This window comes from Quercus lobata, chromosome 10, assembly GCF_001633185.2.
Source record: "Quercus lobata isolate SW786 chromosome 10, ValleyOak3.0 Primary Assembly, whole genome shotgun sequence".
Classification (NCBI taxonomy): domain Eukaryota; kingdom Viridiplantae; phylum Streptophyta; class Magnoliopsida; order Fagales; family Fagaceae; genus Quercus; species Quercus lobata.
The window spans coordinates 7410967-7437591 of record NC_044913.1 but is presented as its reverse complement, the minus strand read 5'-3'; the positions used below and the strand labels follow the sequence as shown (position 1 = coordinate 7437591).

At 33.3% G+C, this 26625-nt stretch overlaps 1 protein-coding gene across 6 annotated transcripts; it reads right to left on the bottom strand.

Moving 5' to 3' along the window:
* Positions 1-1288: 1288 nt before the first annotated feature.
* On the bottom strand, positions 1289-26412 carry LOC115963181 (D-2-hydroxyglutarate dehydrogenase, mitochondrial-like). 6 transcript variants are annotated; one of them, XM_031082097.1, is made up of 16 exons: positions 26215-26412; positions 11859-12091; positions 11205-11306; positions 11023-11070; positions 9989-10059; positions 9634-9752; positions 9225-9320; positions 9011-9120; positions 8220-8300; positions 6398-6498; positions 5703-5811; positions 3498-3603; positions 3046-3131; positions 2837-2962; positions 2616-2717; positions 1289-1585 (listed from the first exon to the last, which is right to left on the bottom strand). In XM_031082097.1, exons 1-15 carry the CDS (start codon positions 26336-26338, stop codon positions 2622-2624), a joined length of 1608 nt encoding a protein of 535 aa, XP_030937957.1. In that variant the 5' UTR covers positions 26339-26412; the 3' UTR covers positions 1289-1585; positions 2616-2621. The 6 variants fall into 6 exon arrangements, 5 of the variants coding, with proteins under 5 accessions (XP_030937957.1, XP_030937956.1, XP_030937955.1 ...); XM_031082096.1 differs by lacking the exon at positions 26215-26412 and adding an exon at positions 12181-12372; XM_031082095.1 differs by lacking the exons at positions 1289-1585; positions 2616-2717; positions 2837-2962; ... (10 more) ...; positions 11205-11306; positions 11859-12091 and adding exons at positions 17185-17312; positions 17432-17557; positions 17642-17727; ... (10 more) ...; positions 25235-25336; positions 25882-26117.
* Positions 26413-26625: the final 213 nt, after the last annotated feature.

Sequence of the window (26625 nt, the reverse complement as noted above, 5' to 3'; positions counted from 1 at the left end):
CTGAGAAGGCAGCCCGTTTGTGGATTTGTAAGTAAAGGTGGTAGCAACTTTTTAGATCCTTTTACTTCGTAGTTCGTATGAGGATTGTTTTATGTCCCAATTCCTTCTTATCCAGCACCAACCACGAAGCAATAAAGAAAGAAACCCATTTTCTAATTACTTTGTAACTTTTTACTTTTTTTTTCTGCATCTTTTTAGGTATATGTATGCCCTCCCTTTGACTTTAAGTTTATTCTCATATCTCAATCAATTTAAAATTCGCGGGTCCGTATAATTCAGCATTAGCATATTCCAGCCTTGATTAATGGAAATGTCCCCTACCAATTTGTCTATTGGAAAGGCCTTCAAGGTAAGGACCTACAGGTCTATTTTTAAAAACTAAAACTAAAAGCAACATTCCAGGCTGCTCAAATTTTTATTTTTAAAAAATAAAATTTAATTAGCAATATAAAATTCATTTTTGGCTTTGATTTCTTTTTATTTTTTTAATTAAAACCAACAGAAGAGGTATTTCTGTTTCAGACTTTTTAGTTCACTTCCTTTCCTTTGTTTTTTAATTTCCCCTGAAAGTTGAAAGCCGAATATGAAGATGCGGATTTCATAATTTGATTTTGCTCCATTCATTAATGCTATATATTTTAAGACATTTTCTAAAAGAAGACCATAAAAAATTAAGAGATGGTGCCTAATAAGAAACGCATCTAATATGAGTTGGATGAAAAAAGTTATTCAATTATTCCTTTACGATTGCTTTTACATCTCTCATAATTCTGATGCCTTTTCGAAAAATATATCTTTTTTCTAAAGGCATCAAGCAGCAAAAGTTTTAACAAAAAAACGAAAATGCTTTCCCAAACTAAAGAAAACCGTACAAGGAGTCATGGGCCCACAACCAAACCACTTCATTGATCGAACATCAACATGCACAGTCAAGATGTGCTGAACAACTTAGATTTTGCTGTGACACGATACATTTTGTCCAAACATGACACATTTTATCACAACTTAATGACATGTGCAATTGATTGGTGAATCATCACTTTCACATTATGAACTTGCCACTTTTTTCTCCAGCACCACTTTTACATGATGAACTCACCACTTTCTTCTCCGCCACAATCGCACATGTCTAGGTTGTGACAAATTTCTGTGTAAAGCACTGTGCCAACAACCGACCGGTCTATATGAACTCAGAAAATAGCTTATAGAGCCATTATCAAATCGAAGAGAAAATTTAAAGTGACTGAAGCCTCAGTCAAAAGATTAAAGTGAACCTGACCATAGTTGATTCATAGGAATATGCTTTTATTTCATTTAATCTTCAGTACTGTTTAGGTACTCATCAACTACACAACTCATTGCCACGGCATGGAGATTACTATCTTCAAGTGCCATACAATTACTAGTGCTTTCTATTTAATAGAACTTGCTCCTTCTCCAATCAGATGCCAGATAGTATTGAACATCTCTAACTTCATAGTTTAATAGAATTGCATCCCACTGAGCTGTAGCTCAGTTATGTCCACTTGCTACAACTTGAGACAAAACCATCATGCTTGCTACCTCAGGGAATGTTGAATTTCAGCTTTGGACCACATTAGAAAAACATGAAATGACATCAGGTAAAAATAACACAAAATAAGACATAATTCTCTAAAGTATTACATTTGAAAGGCCTGAACAATATTATTTGGTGCTTTCAGTTTAAACTGGTTATATAATATGAGTCATATGCATCTTGCATATTATTAATTGATTTGCCACATGGTGTTTTAAAATCCAGATTGTTAAAAGAACTGAAAAAGAGAGAATCAAGATTAATGTCCCATTGAAGTTCTAACATCATAAATAATAATAAAAATACTAATTAAAGAACACACCAGTCTTTCATTGAAAAAATGAAGGGAAAATGTTTTAAAAAGAAGTGTTGCAATTCCCGTATTGAAAGAATGAAAGAAGACGTTATGATTCTCCTTGTTATAAGGGTAGGATTGCTTAGCCAGAAAAAAGGTAGGGTTTTAACAAGAAGCATTACAAATCCTATGTTGGAAAAATAGAGGAAGATGTTATGTTTCTTCCTCTATAAATAGAACACTCATTCAAGTATCTTAAGTATAGAACACATGGACTAACTTTTACTTGGCTTAGTATTCTTAAGTTTGATGAATAGCTTAGTCCATCTATTTTTAGTATAATAATAACAATAATGTATGTGAATATTTGATCTCTTTTCCTCAATTGCTGGTTCAGTTGCTAGTTGCTGAGACAGGCCCAAAAACAAGAGAAGGATATCTTTTTTCTTAAAAATTGGAGAAACTTTCAGTGTAAAAATGAACAAAATGATTCCCTCTCCCTGTGTACACATATAATTTGCTTTTTGGGTTGAATGGACTTCATAACAGGTGAAATTTTTTATTTGGAGAATTTTGCAAATTTCTTTTTTAGTGTCTATAGTTATCATTGAAAAAAAGAAGAAATGGCCCGTCATTCCATATTTCAGCTGCCTTAGTTCACAAAAACATCAAAAGCAAATTTGCAAGCCCTTTTCATGAGTAAAACTTCAAACCCAAGTGTGAAAGTTCAGAATGAGGAAAAAAAAAAAAAAAAAAACAAACCTTATCTCAGCTGTAAGAAACAATTGAGTATGGAAGAACTTTATATGGGTTCAGTATCCCATTGGGGTCCATCAACTTCTTAATTGAAGCCATTAGTTGCACCTATACAAACAGATTCTTATTTTAGACATCAGTATAAGAAAACTTGACATTATAAATCTAGAAATTAAAAGAAGAACAAGAAGCACATCTTAGATGTCTAGCTATTCACAAATTCTCACGGTTTCATGTGACTTGCTGTAGAAAATCTTATTAGCCTTCATCAGTCCCAAGCCATGCTCTGCACTAATACTTCCCCGCTGCTTAGATGTCCATTCATAGACAAAGGGTTCAATTTGTGCTAAAATCTGCAATTTATTGAAGATATCAATACAAAGCTATGTTTTACAGAATAAATACACAGTTTTTAGGGTTTGCTGAAGGAAATTACCACATCATCATACTGTGGAGTTGAAATATTAAGATGCAAATTTCCATCTCCAAGGTGGCCATATCCAATTACTTTAGCTGAATTACCTGATATTAAAATAATAATTCAAAAAGTGGATTTATAAACCAGCCCAGTCATAGTTTGTGACATGCAAGATCATGATACTATTAGCATAAACAATTTTTCAAGTTCAAAGAAATAGTACTGTTTTCACAGGAATATCTTGCAACAAATTTGAAACTGCACACTCTTAACAAGTTAAGGGCACATGAAACTGATGTTTCCGCTGTTCAAATTATTCTTTTGAAATTTACTGTTTCTGCAAGGACACCCTTCAGTTTCACATCCACACCTATCCTACCCAACCACTAAAGAGAATACATCTGATCACCAAAGTGAGAAGGAAAACAATATTTCAAAATGCATGTAGCCATAACAAAAAGTTGTCTTACCAAGTATTGTTCGCATTTCCTCTACAAGATTGTACATCGTTTCAACAGGTAATGACAAGTCATATTTGTAAACAGCTCCTGCTTTCATGAGTGCCTCTGGTACACCCTATGGTGGGGAAGAAAATCCACTGAAGAACTTATAATGATTTACAAAGACATTTAGGTTATAAATGATTCCAAAATACTTGACAGGGATAATCACAAGTTAAGATGAATAAATTTGAAGAAATGGCAACTGTAAGTGGCCGTTGAGGATCAGCAAATGGTTAGTTTTTGTTACACAATAAAGGTCGGAATCAAAAGGGAGAAGCATCCAAGAGAAGCAAAAGGCAGAACCAATTGCCAGATAGATATGAGAAAATCCACTAAATAATTTGCTTATGATCAGCAAAGACCACTTAATCACCATAATAATAATAAGTAATATCATTTAAGTTAAAGGAACTTTAAAGATGCGCACGACAGAAAAAAAGCACAGGTTTCCATCATAAAACAAGGGGTGGGGTGAGATGATCATTGTATAGAAAATATGATCCGGACAAATAGTAATAAGAAAGGAGTTGTAAAGCTGAAGAACCGGACTTCTCTTAGTATTGGTCCACAACAATAGGTGAAATAACTAACAGTGGAATTTATAGAAGTAATTCATTACCATATGAAGACTAGGTGTTCTTTCCTGAATAAAAAGGAAATGACGAAACTACACTATTAGTTCCTGAAATTTACCTTGTGAGTGCAATTGGTCTCTTAAGTTTTAAGTGAGTACTATTAGTCCATTAAGTTTTAATAATTAGCATTGTTAGTCCGTTTATTAACTGCCGTTATTATTATTATCTATGTGACATTTTTTTAATTGATGTGGCACTATGCCACATCAATGATAAAAAAAAAATTAACAGATCATATTTTAGATAAAAAATTCATAACGATTTCCTTAAAAAACTCATTAAAAAAAAAAAACAAAAACAAAAAATAGATCAGTGGCAAGCAAGTCCTACAGGTCAGTCTATCTGTGTCCTCCCAGGTCTTTCCATCAATGTCCAAGCCTCCATCTCACTGCCAGAGCCTCCACGCTTCTTGACCCTTAAAATCCTTATGAAGCTGTTCAGCCACATTCCAAACATACATATTGCCTTCATTTCCATCCACCATGGCAATTCTTCCATAACAACTCAACTATCCATATCCAGAGATTCTCCACCAACCCAAGTACCAAATTACTCAAACATCTCCATCCCATAAATAAGTGGAAAGCATAGAAAGGAATTGCAAATGTAACAAAGTAAAAATCGTCAAATTATAATTTATGTTTCTCAAACCATACAAGGTTTAAGACATTATCCTTTTTTATTTAAAAAAATCCTTCCAACCTCACTAGGTTGATAATTATTATTATTTATAAAAAGGCTAATAGCTGGTTCATCTGAATGAAATCCAATAATCATGGATTCTAAAAGCAAATTCTCATCAATGCCTCTAGCAAGCAAAGCATATCTTTACACAACACTCTGGCCAAACCAAATATCATTTGCTGTAGTAGATTAAAATGCAATATCAAGAACAGGACGATGATAGCCAGTTTAGATACAGGCTAGGATGTGGTGGATACTTTGGCAGTGAGGTGGAGGTTTTGACAGGTCGAGACCAGTGAGGACGTGGGTGGATAGTCATCAATGGTGAGCAAGTCTTGAATGTGATGCCGACAAAGAGACTTTGCGAGGAGATGGACGGTCACTTGAATGATTTGGTGTTTTAAGTGATTTTAAAGATTCTAATGAATTCTTTAATCTTAATAATCTGACCTGTTTTCTAAATATAAATAAATATGACTTGTTAATTTATTATTTTAATCTTTCAATATGACATCATGCCACATCAAATGTATCGAGTTTATTAAAATTGAATTTTGTAATATTTTAATTTTAAAAATTCCATATAAATTTAAAATATGTCAAGTCACTATTCCGTTAGCCACATAGGCAATAAAACTCAAGGCAATTAACAAAAGGATAACAATACTCATTATTAAAACTTGAGAGACCAATAGCACTCACTTAGAACTTAAAGGACTAATTGTGCTCACATGGTAAACTTCAGGGACCAATAGTGTAGTTTCGCTAAAAGAAATACATACTGACATTATTTAAGTTTGAATATAAAGTACTCCATGTATAATGAAATTCAATGAACTGAAAAAATGGTAACCTCACGAATACGCCAAAATGATGAAGCTTGGTTAATGTCTTGTGCAATAACACCATCAGAAATCAAACCATCTTCCATTGACCGAAGTAGGAAAGCTTCAAGCTTTTCTCTGGATATGTATAAATAAAACTGTAGGGTCTTAGAAATTCAAACATGCCATTGATTCAGAAGGCATTTAAGAAAACATTATATTCTAAAAATATAGCTACAAAAAACACTAGACATTACAAAGCGAGGATGCTATTGTTGTCCATAAAACAGAAAACTGAAGAACATGTTAGTTTGAGAATCTGTAGTTGATTTAAGCATGCAGTAAAGGTTCATGGTGGAGAATTCCAGGAAGGAATCCAATCTAGTTTTATGTGAGGTGACATTTCAGGAAAATTAGAAAAATATAGAATCACTTTCCATTTTCTCCTAGGGTGCAGTTGGACGCTATATGTCACACAACCTTTCCATGAGTTCTATCTAAAAACTGAAGAGTCACAACCAAAATGAGAAAAGCAATTACACAATGTCTAGATGTTATGGATTGGTTTGTGAACCTTCGAAAATTTTCATTTTACAGTTTTGTTTGTACTAGTCAATGGATAGGGGTCCAGTAGGAACTAAATTTCAATACTAAAAAATATTTTTCACAAGAATATAATCATTCTCATTCAAGAAGATAAACGATCAAACTTAAAGGAGCTTACTTGTCATAAGATTCATCACTGCCTGTTGTCTCAATCAGAACATAGAAGTTGTGCATTGCGGGAGGTAATGGATTCCTTACACCTTCTAAATGATTCAGAGCCTGTTACATAAAATACAATGAGTATGCTTCAAAAATATAACAATGATAAAGTAAAAATGCCATGCCATTCACTTTCTCTTCAAATGTATAAGTGGTTCTTCAGAAAAAAGTTCTTAAAATTTTAGGAATAAGAATAATTTAGATCACTTTCCAACTGAAAACAATGAAGATGTAATCTGTAATTTCTAACAATTATCCTCATAGTAAACTCCTACAAAAAACGAAGAGCAATTTTCTTAACTACAAGAAAAATAAACAAGAACACACAACCCCACTAAAAAACTAACATAAGATATGGTTGCCCATGAAAATTGAAAAATGAAAACTTTTTTATAAACACTGAAAATTTTGTTAAAAGAAAAAAGGGAAAGCCCAAGTACTCATGAAGTACAAATTACAAAGATAAAAAAACCACAAACAAGAAAAACTGAAATCCCATATGATCTTTAGCCAATCAAACAAAGATCTATGAAAGATGAACTTCAAATGAAGCAGGGATTCAATCCCTTCAAAAGACCTAGAATTATGTTCATTCTGAATACACCACACAAGACATAGAGGAATAGCGTTTCACATATTGGTGATTTGATGGCCCTTGAAGCCACCTCTCCAACAAAATAGAAGGTCTTTTACTGAATAAGCCATGACCAAAGAGACACAACATACAGAAGAAAAAAAAAAAACAAGACCAAAGGTCCCTCGCTATAGCTCAATGAAGAAAAATGTGGTAATGTTCTCCCCATCCCTTTAGCACATACAACACCAATCAACCATGTTGATCTTTCACTTATGAATGTTATCCATATTAAGAATTATACCATGGGCAGCTGTCCACACAATAACAACAAAAACCAAGCCTTAGTCCCAAAATTTCAGGGGCAGCTGTCCACACACACAAAAAATAAAAAGCAACCTTCCCAGGAAGTTTTAGACTTCCAAATTTCTCGCCAAGGAATACCCAACATATGGTCACCTTGAAAAGCTCCATAGAAGGATTTTACATCAAATTTGTGGTTATTGGATAAAGTCCAATACATCCTATCCAAGCCCCTCCTGGAAATATGAGAAGTATAAAGAGTATCAAAGAAGATTTCAGTAGTTTCAAGCTTCCAATCTGGTGCGGACACGAGGTACAAGCCCCCAATTACACACACGTATAGGAGGAAGAGCAAAAAGAAGACGGCCCAGCCTGTGGCCTTATGGATGGAGCATACTAGTTATTGGGCTTGAAATTAAGCAAGCCCGAACATTTAATGATTAGGGTTTCTTTAGGGTTTTTATTGTTGACTATTTAAACAATTTTTCAGATTATTGTAAGACAGTTTTTGAGAATTATTAAAAAATAAACGTGCGTTTTCTTTCACTGGTGCCGACTCCAGTTTGCTTGGTGCTGACTCCAAGCAGCCCTTAGGTGCTGACTCCTAGGGTTTATCTATTGTTCTATTGTTAGTGTGGTTGTCCTACGTCACAATCATTCCAGGCCTGAGAGAAAGTAGGACACCAGTGGATTGCATCATTGTCTATGCATATACCCAGAAACAGTAGCTTGTTAAGGACTGCAGAAAACTGTGAACTTCCTTTTTATGGACACATCACATAGATAGTATACCTCAAACTTTCATAAAAATGTAAATTGAGATTCACCATTAAAATTACATAGGTAGAAACGAGAGGCAAACTTAAAAAATTCTCATCAATTACACAGCCATCAGAATGCTTACCAGATTCAGTGACTCATTATCTAAAAATTCAAATGCAGATAAAATCTCCCCAAGTCTTCTCTTCGCTTCAAATAGAAGTTTCTAACAAACATTAAGACAAAAGGTGAGGAGACAGCATAATTCCTTCATTTTTCTTGCTTAGAGTCAAGAATAATTAAGGGTGTATAAAGGTGTAAAAAAAGGTTAAAATCTATATTTGTAGCTAAATATCAGCCATTCTAGAAAACACAACAGAAGTCGATATAGCTATTAAACACAGGAAATTTATAATGGTATAAATTTCAGGAAACCAAACTATTATAGCTAGACATTAAGTGACAATTAAGTCAATAAAGTTTGAACTAGAGCATCAAGTTCTGGTATACAGGATATGATGAGACGTAAAACTCCAATTTTCTGACTTAGCACATGTCACAGAGGAAGATTTTCTTTTTTTTTCTTTCTGAGGGAGGTGGGGGTGAAGAGAACTTTGTTGTTTCAGAATTAAACTATCATGATCTTTCTGGATTACCCTTACTAATAACTTATTGTTCTATTTGAAGATTACTTTTCATTGTTCTCAGGATTCTTTTTTTGTTCTCCAGATTATTATTGGTCACTGTTTCTTTTCAGTATAATCTGCTGAAAAAGAAAAGAGAATGAGACTGTAAATTTTAATAGTTTCTATAATGTATTTTAGCATATAACTGATAGAAATATATTGTTGGTTTTGATTGCTTAGGGCATCAAACTTATGGATAAAATATTACATGTAAGCAGAAGAAAATTAAAGGTAAAAAAACTAGTCATACCTGGCAGCTGGAATAGTCTTTACATGCAAGAAAAGCTAGATTCACTGAAGATAGCTTTGGAGGAGTGAGAATTGAAACCTTAGTTACAATTCCTAAGGATCCTTCACTTCCTGGATTGATGATGGTGAAAGTTAATTCACTTGCATTATACACTTAAAATTACAGTTGTTTACTGTAAAATATAAATACAGTTTATAAACTGTTTGATACATACCTATAAACAAATGCTTTAAATCATACCCAGTATTATCTTTCCTGAGAGTCCCTAGCATGTCAAGCACATCACCATTTGCTAAAACAGCCTCAATGCCTGTATTATTAGTGGAAAAAATGCTTCAAAATTAAGAAACTAGAGCAGCCAATTTTACCAAGTATCTGCAGTTAAAATTGCAAGATATTGACAATAGCAGCACAAATACTTTGGATACTGAGATGGCTATGCTTTTCTGCTCATGGAAATGAGCTAGTATGTTTCAATTGCTAAGTAGCCAAGTGCATATTAAATCAAACAAAAGATGAAGATTGAAACAGAACAGACAGTAGTCCATTTTGTGCATTAGACTTTAACAAATACCAGATTTTTTTTTTTTTTTGAAAGGTTAATAGACACCAAATATCCTCACCTAGTACAGTTCCATGAAGAGATCCGTAACGGACAAGACGTAAACCACCAGCATTAGTTGAAACATTTCCACCAATCTGGCAGCTTCCTTTTGCACCTAAGTCCAGTGGCATAATAAATCTGAATAGAAGCATAAATTACTAACATAGGACAACAGAAAAAATGTCAAATTTCCATGTTGTATAATTTAAATGGACAAAGAGCCGTGACAGCCCACCAGTTCAACATTCCGACAAGAGTATACTTATGTGACATCTATTAACACTATACTTCTATGAAATTTGAACTGTCATTCTAATAAACATAACACATTACAGATCTTATGAGAAAATAAATGATGGTTAATGGAAAATTACCCCTGGTTGTCTAGGAAACAAACCAGATTTTCCAAAATGCATCCTGCTTCACATACCAATACACCACTGACCTGAAAAAGGTGCAAGGAGAAAAATATAAAAAAAACCCAAATTTGTGATGCTGAAACCATGCTTAGCCTCCGTTTGGATACCAATGAAAAATGAAAATTATTTCACTATTCAGCTTATAGTTGCTACTATTCATGGGCCCATTGCACTTTTTGTACTATTCATGGGTCCCACTGTATTATTTCAGCTAACTTTTACCTTTATCTATAGTACTTTCAGCAATAAGTTTTCAGTTTCAGCAAAATAAACGGTATCCAAATAGACCCTTAATATTGGTTTGGGAACACTACATCACTCCAAAATGCATCTAAAGGTAAAATTTATTGGTGAGAGGCTTCAAGACAAGGATAGCAAGTTATCTCTCTCTCTCTCTCTCTACCAGCTCTTACACCTCTAACTTTAGGGTCTTCAAATTTCATTCAAGGCCAACAAGCTACAAAGAGAACTAGCGCTAGTAAGACAAGAATAACAACCGTCGGAGAAGGAAGGTGTGAAAATGTTGTGCTATAACTCCTATGAAATGAACAATTGAGCAAGTTCAAAAACTGAAAGTGTTCACAGCAACAGTCCCAAAAGTAAGAGCAAGTACTACACATGGAAGGAGAGAGTTCAAAACAAGGACAACATAATGATAAGAATCATAACCGCAAGGCATAGCGGGGGAGGTCATAAGTGTCTATACTCTAAAATCTATTTTAGACAGAATTGTAACCATAGTGTTAAAGACTGAATGCCTTATTGTTTTGAACTGTGTGTTGAATACTGTACAAGAGACTGCATTTATATAGGTAGAGTATGAGTGCTATACAAGAAATCGATGTGCAGTACAAGCAAATGTAATAAAAAATATTACAATTGGCCTAAAACCAAATGGGCTTATATTCTAACACATAGAATACGAACACGAACCTAATCAAAATGCATTAATTTGTTGCATACACTATGGAAAATGGTGCAATGTCTACCTTGTCAAAAGATATGACCTGTTTCATTGAACCAACATTGATAATGACCTGTAGAAGATATCATAGAACAGCAATTCAGATGTATGATAAATGAGAAACATGATGTTTGTGAACTGTTATTCATTGAATCCCACAGAAGAGAGAGTCAAAGAAAGCGAAAAAAACGGAACAAATTACATTACTTCATCAAAGACGGGAACACTTCCGCCTACAAGGCCAGTATTTCCACCTTGAGGAACAACAGCTAAGCGTCTCGAATTACAGTATTTAAGAACCTCAGAGACCTGCATCACCAATGCAAATAGTCAATAATAATAATAAGATTAAGGTGAAAATGCAAAACTCGAACTCTAAGATTCACTAGAAATCATTTCAGTCTTCTAACTTTGCTTCCGTTAAATTTAGAAGACTGAAATAAACGAAAGCAAAGTTAGAAGACTGGAATGAGAATATTCTCATGAAACATAGTGGGCAAGTTTTTCATTTTAGCCTAAAATTAAATTACAAACTGGACACTCCAACTTTACCCAAAATTCAATTCAATCCTTTAAATTCCAAGTTAGTTATTCACTTCAGTCCTTTAACTTCCATTTTTTTTTTTCAATCAAAGGAGTAGCCGTTAAGTGCCCCTCAAACAACATAGTTTTAATATTTTTGAATTCCCAAAACAACTTAATTTTTTAAGACACCTAACGGCACAATGTGACAGAATAAGACGGAATGACTACGTTGAATAAAAGTGAAAAAGGTTACAAGATTGAAACGAATAAAACAAAGTTAGAAGGTGAAATTTGAAATTTAGCACAATATTAATTAATAAAAGAAATATAAAGGACCTCTTGAGTGGTTCTAGGTTGTAGCAAAAGCTTACTGGAGCCCTTATACTTTCGCATCCAATCAGTGTTTGCAAAGAGAAGCGTGTCTTCATCTTCAATCACATTTTTATCGCCTAATATACCTTTGAAATGGTTGATATCATCGGAATTCAACGTTGAAAACGCTGGGTTTCTTTGAATCGTCGCTGTAGCAAGGTGTCTGTAGTGGATTCTGCTTGTCCATGATTCAAAACCTAGAAAATATATATAGCATAGCAGTTAGAGGGAATTGCTTTTAAATTTATGTGAGCTAATTGTAATAGGTTATATATATATACAGTACCTGAGGAAGAGCGGGAAATTGTTGTGGAATGATCAGAAATTGGATTGGATCGAGGATGATCAAAGCGGGACTTGGATGAGTAACTGTTGAGGAGGAGACGACGTGTAGCTCTCCACTTCTGCATTTTACTTTGTTTTTGGTTTCCAAATGGTTGTTGCAATTTTTTCTGTCCGGAATGGGGATTCACTTGGAGGCAAGAGCAACTAACTATTTAGCAATACGGACGCAATGACCATAATGCCCTTGGCGAGCAAACCTGTGCAAAAAATTCTGTCTATTTTCATAGTATGAACCTACTTTTTCTATATTGCACACTTAGGGTATTTTTGGTAAATTGTAATAGACATTATAATGTAACAACTATTCTTATAATTTAGCTATTCAATAGTTTGGTTATGTTTTTATTATAAGGAGCAGTCATTCCTTATGGATAGCTATTCTTCAAGAGTTATAATAGTTATTCCTTAATAGATGTAATAATTTTTAATATTAATATATTTCCAAATAAATAAACTTTTTGTATCCACCTAATAATTACGGAAATATAAAATCATCAAAAAATAACTTATCTCTCTAAAATTTAAAATATATTATTTTCTAGGAAATATAATTGTATGAAAGAGAAATTTCCTAAAATAGATCATAAGTTTTATTCTAATGTTACAATTCACAACCAAACTAATAAATAGGTTTAGTTATTCAATTACAACACATTTTATTCTCAATAATAAAAATTACCATTCGTGTTGTAATCCACATTCAGTGTTCCAAATGTATTCTTACTTTTCAAAACACATAACATTACATTTTCATTAAAATACTATTTCCTTATTGAATTTTTATTAGAAAAATGCTAAAATCATGAACTATTTTACAAAATATGTTACAAATTGATAATGTGATGGCTAGTTATTAGTAAATAAAAAAAATGATGTTAATGGTAAAGACAATTTGTCATATCAACCGTTTATAAAAATGTTGTAAAATAATTTGTAATTGTAGCACTGTTATTTTATTATTATCTCAAATCATGAAATCATATCTCTCTCTTCCTCGTGGGGTGAAGTAGAAAATTATTAAAATATGCATTTGTAAAGTTGCAGTGTGGATTTAGACACATAGTTATTGTAGAAAAAAATGGATTTTTGCACAATTTTATATTAATTAATGTAGGAGGTTTTTTGGGTTGGTTGGGTAAAATGTGGGATTTTTTCTATTTTACATAAACTGATGTAAATACTCTTACACATTGTAGAGATTTACACTTAAAAAAAAAAAAAAAAAAAAACCACATAATTGGATAAGGTTTAATTTGATTCCTCGCCTGTTAATGGTAACAATTTAGTCCCTTAATTTTTAAAATTAAGTCATGTCATCTTAGGTTTCCTCTTCAAAATTAATAGTTGAGTGATTTAATGATGCAAATGATCTTATAGGATCATTTGTCTAAATGAGAGCTTTGGAAGACTTGCAAATGATTACTCAATTGGAGAGCACTGGTCTGATACCAACGTAAAATTTTTTGATACTCAAGTAAGAACTCAATAAAGCTCAATTTACAAAAAGCAAAAGAATCTTCTATGATTTTTCTCTCATATGTTGGAGCGGGTGTGGGCTGTTGTTTACATGGGGTCATTTCTAATCACAACTTCAGCAACTTCCTCCATATTCTCACGGTGTAATGAGTGTTGTGACATTAATGGAAGGCGAGAATCTCATGATTTATGCCCATAATTGAAGATCGTGGATTGATAGAGTGAGAATCACACAACTAAACTAAGAGACTATGTCTTTTCATGAATAGGAACCTTATTATTCCTCCCTTGTCCATGCCTAGTTGGACAAGGCAATATTGTATATGGCTAAAATGAACAAATTTTAGTTACAAAATTGGTTGTAGTATTAGACTACAACCTTACTCAATATATTTTCATTGAAGGTAACTTTTGACAAATCCATCATTAGATTACATCTTCTTCTTATATCCTTCATGCTTGCAAATTTCTAGAAAATTAAAGATCAATAGTTATGTTATCAATAAATTGTTTAAACTGCAAGTTTTTGTAATTTAAAATTATGAATAAAATATAAGCTTATAGATTATATAGTAAATAATATCCGATTCACACAAAATTTGGCATATATATATTAAGAGCGTAAAGAACATGCAATTCAATAATTAGATTTTCAAAATATGTAGTAATATATATTTTATTGAGTATGGTTATAGTTTAAAGCTATAACTACTTTTGTAGTTAAACTTTGTTTGGCTAAAATATTCTCAACGTACAACATTCTAAAACAAGGATGAGTGGATGGTTGGTTCTCATCAAAATTGACTTGATTTTGAAAATTTTACACTTTTCACAATAATCTTTTAATGTATGCTTCATTTCCATATTCATTATTTTGTTAAAATTTAAATGAAACATGAGATCTAAGGATAAAATTGATTTGATTGTGAAAATTGACGGACTAAATTGAAAAAAATTTAAATATTGAAGCGACAAATTTCAACATTTTTCCAATAGTTGGGGCACCATATGAATTATTTAAGTCTTTTCCTTTATTTATTTGTGAATTCTACGATACGTCATGTCGTTTACCTATTCTCCGTAAGATGGGCTACTTGCTTCTAATGCCTGATTTCGGCCCATCGTGGCCCATGATCAAGTCGATTCCCTATCCAATTCCAAGTCTCTCAACACAAAGCTCACACACACACTCTCTCTCTCTCTTTCTTCAATGGCGTCGTCGTTCTCCTCCGTCCTCAGCCACAGTCGATGCGGCATCAGTCTCAGGCTTCTCTCCGGAAAGAAGCCCCAGGCTTCCTTTTCCCGGTGCTTCTACCACCGCACGCGACGGACACTCCGAAAAACCATTCCTCTCACTCTCACTCTCACTCTCTCCAGAAGCTTCTCCCAAGCCCAACTTTCGGAGTGCCCAAGCCTCCGCCACTTCATCGCTCAAGCTTCTCTCACCTGGCAGTCACAATCTGGTTTCTATGCCTTTGGCCTCTACCAACAAGCCAATGGCTATGCTGTTGGAGTTTTTTTTTTTGCTGGGATTCCTGAAAAGACAGTAGTCTGGACAGCCATCCGAGACAAAGCTCCGGCTCTCGCTAGTGTTACATTGAATTTCACTAGTGATGGTAGACTCATCATGCAATCGGCTCAAGGCGTAGAGACGGCCATTGCCGATCTCCCTGAACGTGCAGCATCAGCATCAATGCTTGATTCGGGAAACTTTGTTCTCTATACTTCGGATAAGAAGATTATATGGCAAAGTTTTGAATCCCCAACGAATACCCTCTTACAAGATCAGCGTCTCACAGCTGGAAATGAGTTGCTTTCAGTTTAAACCGGTTATATAATGAGTCATATGCATCTTGCATATTATTAATTGATTTGCCACATGGTGTTTTAAAATCCAGATTGTTAAAAGAACTGAAAAAGAGAGAATCAAGCTATTAATGTCCAATTGAAGTTCTAACATCATAAATAATAATAAAAATACTAATTAAAGAACACACCAGTCTTTCACTGAAAAAATGAAGGGAAAATGTTTTAAAAAGAAGTGTTGCAAGTCCTGTATTGAAAGAATGAAAGAAGACGTCATGATTCTCCTTGTTATAAGGGTAGGGTTGCTTAGCCAAAAAAAAGGAAGGGTTTTAACAAGAAGTGTTACAAATCCTATGTTGGAAAAATAGAGGAAGATGTTATGTTTCTTCCTCTATAAATAGCACACTCATTCAAGTATCTTAAGTATTGAACACATGGACTAACTTTTACTTGGCTTAGTATTCTTAAGTTTGATGAATAGCTTAGTCCATCTATTTTTAGTATAATAATAACAATAATGTATGTGAATATTTGATCTCTTCTCCTCAATTGCTGGTTCAGTTGCTAGTTGCTGAGACAGGCCCAAAAACAAGAGGAGGCTATCTTTTTTCTTAAAAATTGGATAAACTTTCAGTGTAAAAATGAACAAAATGATTCCCTCTCCCTGTGTACACATATAATTTGCTTTTTGGGTTGGGTGGACTTTATAACAGGTGAAATTTTTTATTTGGAGAATTTTGCAAATTTCTTTTTTAGGGTCTATAGTTATCATTGAAAAAATGAAGAAATGGCCAGTCATTCCATATTTCAGCTGCCTTAGTTCACAAAAACTTCAAAAGCAAATTTGCAAGCCCTTTTCAGGAGTAAAACTTCAAACGCAAGTGTGAAAGTTCAGAATGAGAAAAATAAAATAAAATAAACAAACCTTATCTCAGCTGTAAGAATTTTGTGCGGGCTCAAGGCCTAGGCCTAAGGCTCCACAACAAATAAAAAAAAAAATTTCCTACTTAAAAAAAGCCCCCTTTCCGTTAGTAAAAAGCCTAAAATTTTATAAAAATAGAATATTTTTTAAATAATTGGTACTTTTTTTAAGAGTGATGCTAAAAATACCACAAATTTTATTATAGATTTAATTGACATATCACCAATTACATAAAAAAATAATTCAAACACAAATAAATTAAGTTGTTAAAATTCATCAATTACAGTCATAATCATATTTATTGTGAACATTTTGTAGTATTTTTAGTATTTTTCTTTTTCATTTCTAACAAGGCTTTTAAAATAGGAGACCAATAAAAATTTAACCCAATTGAAACCCTAAGATGTTTCAAATAAAATGCCGCAAATGTGATAAATCACCAATGATGACTAATCTCCTACTAAGCTACACACCAAATAATATCTATCTATCTCTTTCTCTTAAAAAGAATATATAAAATTAAAATTTAGATTACAACTGTATTTAACTATGCATAGTCATATATCTAAGTTAAAGTAAGTTTCTTTTGATTCAACTATAATATTCAATCTTTTATTTGAAATTAACCTTAGTTTAGCTAGTATTATTCATCAATTTCTGTATTTACATCAAATTAGTCTTAATTTAATTAGTATTATATAATTTTATTTAATTAATGTTTACATATAAAAAGGCCCCATATAAAATTTTTGCCATAGGCCCCAAATTTTGTTGGGCAGGCCCTCTTAAATTGAGTGTGGAAGAACTTTATATGGGTTCAGTATCCCATTGGGGTCCATCAACTTCTTGATTGAAGCCATTAGTTGCACCTATACAAACAGATTCTTATTTTAGACATCAGTATAAGAAAACTTTACATTCTAAATCTAGAAAATAAAAGAAGAACAAGAAGCACATCTTAGATGTCTAGCTATTCACAAATTCTCACGGTTTCATGTGACTTGCTGTAGAAAATCTTATTAGCCTTCATCAGTCCCAAGCCATGCTCTGCACTAATACTTCCCCGCTGCTTAGATGTCCATTCATAGACAAAGGGTTCAATTTGTGCTAAAATCTGCAATTTATTGAAGATATCAATACAAAGCCATGTTTTACAGAATAAATAAACAGCTTTTTAGGGTATGCTAAAGGAAATTACCGCATCATCATACTGTGGAGTTGAAATATTAAGATGCAAATTCCCATCTCCAAGGTGGCCAAATCCAATTACTTTAGCTGAATTACCTGATATTAAAATAATAATACAAAAAGTGGATTTATAAACCAGCCCAGTCATAGTCTGTGACATGCAAGATCATGATACTATTAGCATAAAAAAATTTTCAAGTTCAAAGAAATAGTACTGTTCTCACAGGAATATCTTGCAACAAATTTGAAACTGCACACTCTTAACAAGTTAAGGGCACATGAAACTGATGTTTCCGCTGCTCAAATTATTCTTTTGAAATTTACTGTTTCTGCAAGGACACCCTTCAGTTTCACATCCACACCTATCCTACCCAACCACTAAAGAGAATACATCTGATCACCAAAGCGAGAAAGAAAACAATATTTCAAAATGCATGTAGCCATAACAAAAAGTTGTCTTACCAAGTTTTGTTCGCATTTCCTCTACAAGATTGTACATCGTTTCAACAGGTAATGACAAGTCATATTTGTAAATAGCTCCTGCTTTCATGAGTGCCTCTGGTACACCCTATGGTGGGGAAGAAAATCCACCGAAGAACTTATAATGATTTACAAAGACATTTAGGTTATAAATGATTCCAAAATACTTGACAGGGATAATCACAAGTTAAGATGAATAAATTTGAAGAAATGGCAACTGTAAGTGGCCGTTGAGGATCAGCAAATGGTTAGTTTTTGTTAAACAATAAAGGTTGGAATCAAAAGGGAGAAGCGTCCAAGAGAAGCAAAAGGCAGAACCAATTGCCAGATAGATATGAGAAAATCCACTAAATAATTTGCTTATGATCAGCAAAGACCACTTAATCACCATAATAATAATAATAAGTAATTTCATTTAAGTTAAAAGGAACTTTAAAGATGCGCATGACAGAAAAAAAGCATAGGTTTCCATCATAAAACAAGGGGTGGGGTGAGATGATCATTGATATAGAAAATATGATCCAGAAAAATAGTAATAAGAAAGGAGTTGTAAAGCTGAAGAACCGGACTTCTCTTAGTATTGGCCCACAACAATAGGTGAAATCACTAACAGTGGAATTTATAGAAGTAATTCATTACCATATGAAGACTGGGTATTCTTTCCTGAATAAAAAGGAAATGACAAAACTACACTATTGGTCCTTGAAGTTTATCTTGTGAGTGCAATTGGTCCCTTAAGTTTTAAGTGAGAATTATTAGTCCCTTAAGTTTCAATAATGAGCATTGTTAGTCCTTTTATTAACTGACGTTAATATTATTGTTTATGTGGCTAACAAAATAGTAACATGACATTTTTTTTAATTGATGTGGCATAGTGCCACATCAGCAATAATAAAAAAAATTAATAGATCATATTTTAGATAAAGAATTCATAACGATTTCCTTAAAACACTCATTTAAAAAAAAAACAAAAAAACAAAAAATATATCAGTGGCAAGCAAGTCCTACAGGTCAGTCTATCTGTGTCCTCCCAGGTCTTTCCGTCAGTGACCAAGCCTCCATCTGACTGCCAGAGCCTCCACACTTCTTGACCCTTAAAATCCTTGCGAAGCTGTTCGGCCACATTCCAAACATACATATTGCCTTCGTTTCCATCCACCATGGCAAGTCTTCCATAACAACTCAACTATCCATATCCAGAGATTCTCCACCAACCCAAGTACCAAATTACTCAAACATCTCCATCCCATAAATAAGTGGAAAGCATAGAAAGGAATTGCAAATGTATCAAAGTAAAAATCGTCAAATTATAATTTATGTTTCTCAGACCATACAAGGTTTAAGACAATATCCTTTTTTATTTAAAAAAATCCTTCCAACCTCACTAGGTTGATAATTATTATTATTTATAAAAAGACTAATTGCTGGTTCATCTGAATGAAATCCAATAATCATGGATTCTAAAAGCAAATTCTCATCAATGCCTCTAGCAAGCAAAGCACATCTTTACACAACACTCTGGCCAAACCAAATATCATTTGCTGTAGTAGATTAAAATGCAATATCAAGAACAGGACGATGATATCCAGTTTAGATACAGGCTAGGATGTGGTGGATACTTTGGCAGTGAGGTGGAGGTTTTGACAGGTCGAGACCAGTGAGGACGTGGGTGGATAGTCATCAACAGTGAGCAAGTCTTGAATGTGATGCCGACAAAGAGACTTTGGGAGGAGATTGACGGTCACTTGAATGATTTGGTGTTTTAAGTGATTTTAAAGATTCTAATGAATTCTTTAATCTTAATATCTGACCTGTTTTCTAAATATAAATAAATATGACTTGTTAATTTATTATTTTAATCTTTCAATATGACATTATGCCACATCAAATGTATCAAGTTTATTAAAATTGAATTTTGTAATATTTTAATTTAAAAAATGCCACATAAATTTAAAATATGTCAAGTCACTATTCTATTAGCCACATAGGCAATAAAACTAACGGCAATTAACAAAATGACTAACAATACTCATTATTAAAACTTGAGGGACCAATAGCACTCATTTAAAACTTAAGGGACTAATTGTGCTCACATGGTAAACTTCAAGGACCAATAGTGTAGTTTCGCCAAAGGAAATACATACTAACATTATTTAAGTCTGAATATAAAGTACTCCATGTATAATGAAATTCAATGAACTGAAAAAATGGTAACCTCACGAATACGCCAAAATGATGAAGCTTGGTTTATGTCTTGTGCAATAACACCATCAGAAATCAAACCAACTTCCATTGACCGAAGTAGGAAAGCTTCAAGCTTTTCTCTGGATATGTATAAATAAAACTGTAGTGTCTTAGAAATTCAAACATGCCATCTATTCAGAAGGCATTTAAGAAAACATTATATTCTAAAAATATAGCTACAAAAAACACTAGACGTTACAAAGCGAGGATGCTATTGTTGTCCATAAAACAGAAAACTGAAGAACATGTTAGTTTGAGAATCTGTAGTTGATTTAAGCATGCAGTAAACGTTCATGGTGGAGAATTCCAGGAAGGAATCCAATCTAGTTTTATGTGAGGTGAATTTTCAGGAAAATTAGAAAAATATAGAATCACTTTCCATTTTCTCCTAGGGTGCAGTTAGACGTTATATGTCACACAACCTTTCCATGAGTTCTATCTAAAAAATGAGGAGTCACAACCAAAATGAGAAAAGCTATTACACAATGTCTAGATGTTATGGGTTGGTTTGTGAACCTTTGAAGATTTTCATTTTACAGTTTTGTTTGTACTAGTCAATGGATAGGGGTCCAATAGGAACTAAATTTCAATACTAAAAAATATTTTTCACAAGAATATAATCATTCTCATTCAAGAAGATAAACAATCAAACTTAAAGGAGCTTACTTGTCATAAGTTTCATCACTTCCTGTTGTCTCAATCAGAACATAGAAGTTGTGCATTGCGGGAGGTAATGGATTCCTTACACCTTCTAAATGATTCAGAGCCTGTTACATAAAATACAATGAGTATGCTTCAAAAACATAACAATGATAAAGTAAAAATGCCATGCCATTCACTTTCTCTTCAACTATATAAGTGGTTCTTCAGAAAAAAGTTCTTAAAATTTTAGGAATAAGAATAATTTAGATCACTTTCCAACTGAAAACGATGAAGATGTAATCTGTAATTTCTAACAATTATCCTCATAGCAATCAATTTCTAACCTCCTACAAAAAACGAAGAGCGATTTTGTTAACTACAAGTAAAATAAACAAGAACACACAACCCCACTAAAAAACTAACATAAGATATGGTTGCCCATGAAAATTGAAAAATGAAAACTTTTTTTATAAAGATCAAAAAACCACAAACAAGAACAACTAAAATCCCATATGATCTTTAGCCAATCAAACAAAGATCTATGAAAGATGAACTTCATATGAAGCAGGGATTCAATCCCTTCAAAAGACCTAGAATTATGTTCATTCCAAATACACCACACAAGACATAGAGGAATAGTGTTCCACATATTGGTGATTTGATGGCCCTTGAAGCCATCTCTCCAACAAACTAGAAGGTCTTTTATTGAATAAGCCAAGACCCAAGAGACACAACATAGAAAAAAAAAAAAAAAAAAAAAAAATCCAAGACCAAAGGTCCCTTGCTATAGCTCAATGAAGAAAAATATAGTCATGTTCTCCCCATCCCTTTAGCACATACAACACCAATCAACCATGATGATCTTTCACTTATGAATGTTATCCATAGTAAGAATTATACCATGGGCAGCTATCCATACAATAACAACAAAAACCAAGCCTTAGTCCCAAAATTTCAAAGGCAGCTGTCCGCACACACAAAAAAAAAAAGCAACCTTCCTAGGAAGTTTTAGACTTCCAAATTTCTCGCCAAGGAATATCCAACATATGGCCACCTAGAAAATCTCGATAGAAGGATTTTACATCAAATTTGTGGTTATTGGATAAAGTCCAATACATCCAATCCAAGCCCCTCCTGGAAATATTAGAAGTACAAAGAGTATCAAAGAAATTTTCAGTAGTTTCAAGCTTCCAATCGTTCAAGGCCTGAGAGAAAGTAGGACACCAGTGGATTGCATCATTGTCTATGCATATACCCAGAAACAGTAGCTTGTTAAGGACCGCAGAAAACTCTGAACTTCCTTTTTATGGGCACATCACATAGACAGCATACCTCAAACTTTCATAAAAATGTAAATTGAGATTCACCACTAAAATTACATAGGTAGAAACAAGAGGCAAACTAAAAAAATTCTCATCAATTACACAGCCATCAGAATGCTTACCAGATTTAGTGACTCATTATCTAAAAATTCAAATGCAGATAAAATCTCCCCAAGTCTTCTCTTCGCTTCAAATAGAAGTTTCTGACAAACATTAAGACAAAAGGTGAGGAGACAGCATAATTCATTCATTTTTCTTGCTTAGAGTCAAGATGTCATTAAGGGTGCATAAAGGTGTAAAAAAAGTTAAAATCTATATTTGTAGCTAAATATCGGCCATTCTAGAAAACAAAACAGAAGTCGATATGGCTATTAAACACAGGAAATTTATAATGGTATAAATTTCAGGAAACCAAACTATTATAGCTAGACATTAAGTGACAATTAAGTCAACAAAGTTTGAACTAGAGCATCAAGTTCTGGTATACAGGATATGATGAGACATAAAACTCCAATTTTCTGATTTAGCACACGTCACAGAGGAAGATTTTCTTTTTTTCTTTCTGAGGGAGGTGGGGGTGAAGAGAACTTTGTTGTTTCAGAATTAAACTATCATGATCTTTCTGGCTTACCCTTCCTAATAACTTATCATTCTATTTGAAGATTACTTTTCATTGTTCTCAGGATTCTTTTTTGTTCTCCAGATTATTATTGGTCACTGTTTCTTTTCAGTACAATCTGCTGAAAAAGAAAAGAGAATGAGACTGTAAATTGTAATACTTTCTGTAATGTATTTTTGCATATAACTGATAGAAATATATTGTTGGTTTTGATTGCTTAGGGCATCGAACTTATGGATAAAATATTACATGTAAGCAGAAGAAAATTAAAGGTAAAAAAACTAGTCATACCTGGCAGCTGGAATAGTCTTTACATGCAAGAAAAGCTAGATTCACTGAAGATAGCTTTGGAGGAGTGAGAATTGAAACCTTAGTTACAATTCCTAAGGATCCTTCACTTCCTGGATTGATGATAGCGAAAGTTGATTCACTTGCATTATACACTTAAAATTACAGTTGTTTACTGTAAAATATAAATACAGTTTATAAACTGTTTGATACATACCTATAAACAAATGCTTTAAATCATACCCAGTATTATCTTTCCTGAGAGTCCCTAGCATGTCAAGCACATCACCATTTGCTAAAACAGCCTCAATGCCTGTATTATTAGTGGAAAAAATGCTTCAAAATTAAGAAACTAGAGCAGCCAATTTTACCAAGTATCTGCAGTTAAAATGGCAAGATATTGTCAATAGCAGCACAAATACTTTGGATACTGAGATGGCTATGCTTTTCTGCTCATGGAAATGAGCTAGTATGTTTCAATTGCTAAGTAGCCAAGTGCATATTAAATCAAACAAAAGATGAAGATTGAAACAGAAAAGACAGTAGTCCATTTTGTGCATTAGACTTTAATAAATTCCAGATTTTTTTTTTTTTTTTGAAAGGTTAATAGATACCAAATATCCTCACCTAGTACAGTTCCATGAAGAGATCCATAACGGACAAGACGTAAACCACCAGCATTAGTTGAAACATTTCCACCAATCTGGCAGCTTCCTTTTGCACCTAAGTCCAGTGGCATAATAAATCTGAATAGAAGCATATATTACTAAAATAGGACAACAGAAAAAATGTCAAATTTCCATGTTGTATAATTTAAATGGACAAAGAGCCGTGACAGCCCACCAGTTCAACATTCCGACAAGAGTATACTTATGTGACGTCTCTTAACACTATACTTCTATGAAATTTGAACTATCATTCTAATAAACATAACACATTACAGATCTTATGAGAAAAGAAATGATGGTTAATAGAAAATTACCCCTGGTTGTCTAGGAAAGAAACCAGATTTTCCAAAATGCATCCTGCTTCACATACCAATACACCACTGACCTGAAAAAGGTGCAAGGAGAAAAATATAAAATAAGCCCAAATTTGTGATGCTGAAACCATGCTTAATATTGGTTAGGGAACACTACATTACTCCGAAATACATCTGAAGGTAAAATTTATTAGTGAGAGTCTTGAAGACAAGGATAGCAAGTTATCTCTCTCTCTCTCTCTCTCTCTCTCTCTCTCTACCAGCTCTTAAACCCCTAACTTTAGGGTCTTCAAATTTCATTCAAGGCCAACAAGCTACAAAGAGAGCTAGCACTAGTAAGACAAGAATAACAACCGTCAAAGAAGGAAGGTGTAAAAATGTTGTGCTATAACTCCCATGAAATGAACAATTGAGCAAGTCCAAAAACTGAAGTGTTCACAGCAACAGTCCCAAAAGTAAGAGCAAGTACTACACATGGAAGGAGAGAGTTCAAAACAAGGACAGCGTAATGATAAGAATCATTACTGCAAGGCAAAGAGGGCAAGGTCATAAGCCTCTATTCTCTAAAATCTATTTTAGACAGAATTGTAACCATAGTGTTAAAGACTGAATGCCTTATTGTTTTGAACTGTGTATTGAATACTGTACAAGAGACTGCATTTATGTAGGTAGAGTATGAGTGCTATACAAGAAATCGATGTGCAATACAAGCAAATGTAGTAAAAAATATTACAACGGGCCTAAAACCAAATGGACTTATATTCTAACACATAGAATACAAACACGAACCTAATCAAAATGCATTAATTTGTTGCATCCAGTATGGAAAATGGTGCAATGTCTACCTTGTCAAGAGATATGACCTGTTTCATTGAACCAACATTGATAATGACCTGTAGAAGATATCATAGAACAGCAATTCAGATGTATGATAAATGAGAAACATGATATTTGTAAACTGTTATTCATTGAATCCCACAGAAGAGAGAGTCAAAGAAAGGGAAAAATCGGAACAAATTACATTACTTCATCAAAGACAGGAACACTTCCGCCTACAACGCCAGTATTTCCACCTTGAGGAACAACAGCTAAGCGTCTCGAATTACAGTATTTAAGAACCTCAGAGACCTGCATCACCAATGCTAACAGTCAATAATAATAATAAGATTAAGACTAAAATGCAAAACTCACACTCTAAGATTCACCAGAAATCATTTTAGTCTTTTAACTTTACTTTTGTTAAATTTAGAGAACTAAAATAAATGAAAGCAAAGTTAGAGGACTTGAATGAATTCTCGTGAAACATAATAGGCAAGTTTTCATTTTAGCCTAAAATTAAATTACAAACTGGGCCCTCTAACTTTACCCAAAATTCAATTCAATCCTTTAAATTCCAATTTATTCATTTCAGTCCTTTTAACTTCCATTTTTTGTTTTCAACGTTGTCGTTCCATATACTTACATCAAAGGAGTAGCCGTTAGGTACCCCTCAATTCCTCAAACAACATAGTTTTAATATTTTTGAATTCCCAAAACAACTTCATTTTTTTAGACGGAATGACTACGTTGAATAAAAGTGAAAAAGGTTACAAGATTGAAATGAATAAAACAAAGTTAGAAGGTGAAATTTGAAATTTAGCACAATATTAATTAATAAAAGAAATATAAAGGACCTCTTGAGTGGTTCTAGGTTGTAGCAAAAGCTTACTGGAGCCCTTATATTTTCGCATCCAATCAGTGTTTGCAGAGAGAAGCGTGTCTTCATCTTCAATCACATTTTTATCGCCTAATATACCTTTGAAATGGTTGATATCATTGGAATTCAACGTTGAAAACGATGGGTTTCTTTGAATCATCGCTGTAGCAAAGTGTCTGTAGTGGAGGATTCTGCTTGTCCATGATTCAAAACCTAAAAAATATATATATAGCATAGCACTTAGAGGGAATTGCTTTTAAATTTATGTGAGCTAATTGTAATAGGTTATATATATATATATATACAGTACCTGAGGAAGAGCGGGAAATTGTCGTGGAATGATCAGAAATTGGATTGGATCGAGGATGATCAAAGCGGGACTTGGATGAGTAACTGTTGAGGAGGAGACGACGTGTAGCTCTCCACTTCTGCATTCTACTTTGTTTTTGGTTTCCAAATGGTTGTTGCAATTTTTTCTGTCCGGAATGGGGATTCACGTGGAGGCAAGAGCAACTAACTATTTAGCAATATTATCTCAAAAAAAAATAAAAATAAAAATAAACTATTTAGTGATACGGACGCAATGACCATAATGCCCTTGGCGAGCAAACTTGTCCAAAAAATTGTCTATTTTCATCGTATGAACCTATTTTTTTTATGTTGTGCACTTAGGGTATGTTTGGTAGACTGTAATAGGCACTGTAATGTAACAACTATTTCT

Bases quoted from the DNA above. Each gene is read 5' to 3' on its own strand.
- LOC115963181 (XM_031082095.1), bottom strand. From the start codon at position 26,338: ATGCAGAAGTGGAGAGCTACACGTCGTCTCCTCCTCAACAGTTACTCA. The intron at 23,340-23,443 runs GTATGTATCAAA...TCATCAATCCAG, and splicing joins TTTAAAGCATTTGTTTATAG to GAAGTGAAGGATCCTTAGGA. The intron at 22,523-23,229 runs GTATGACTAGTT...AATGTTTGTCAG, and splicing joins AAGACTATTCCAGCTGCCAG to AAACTTCTATTTGAAGCGAA.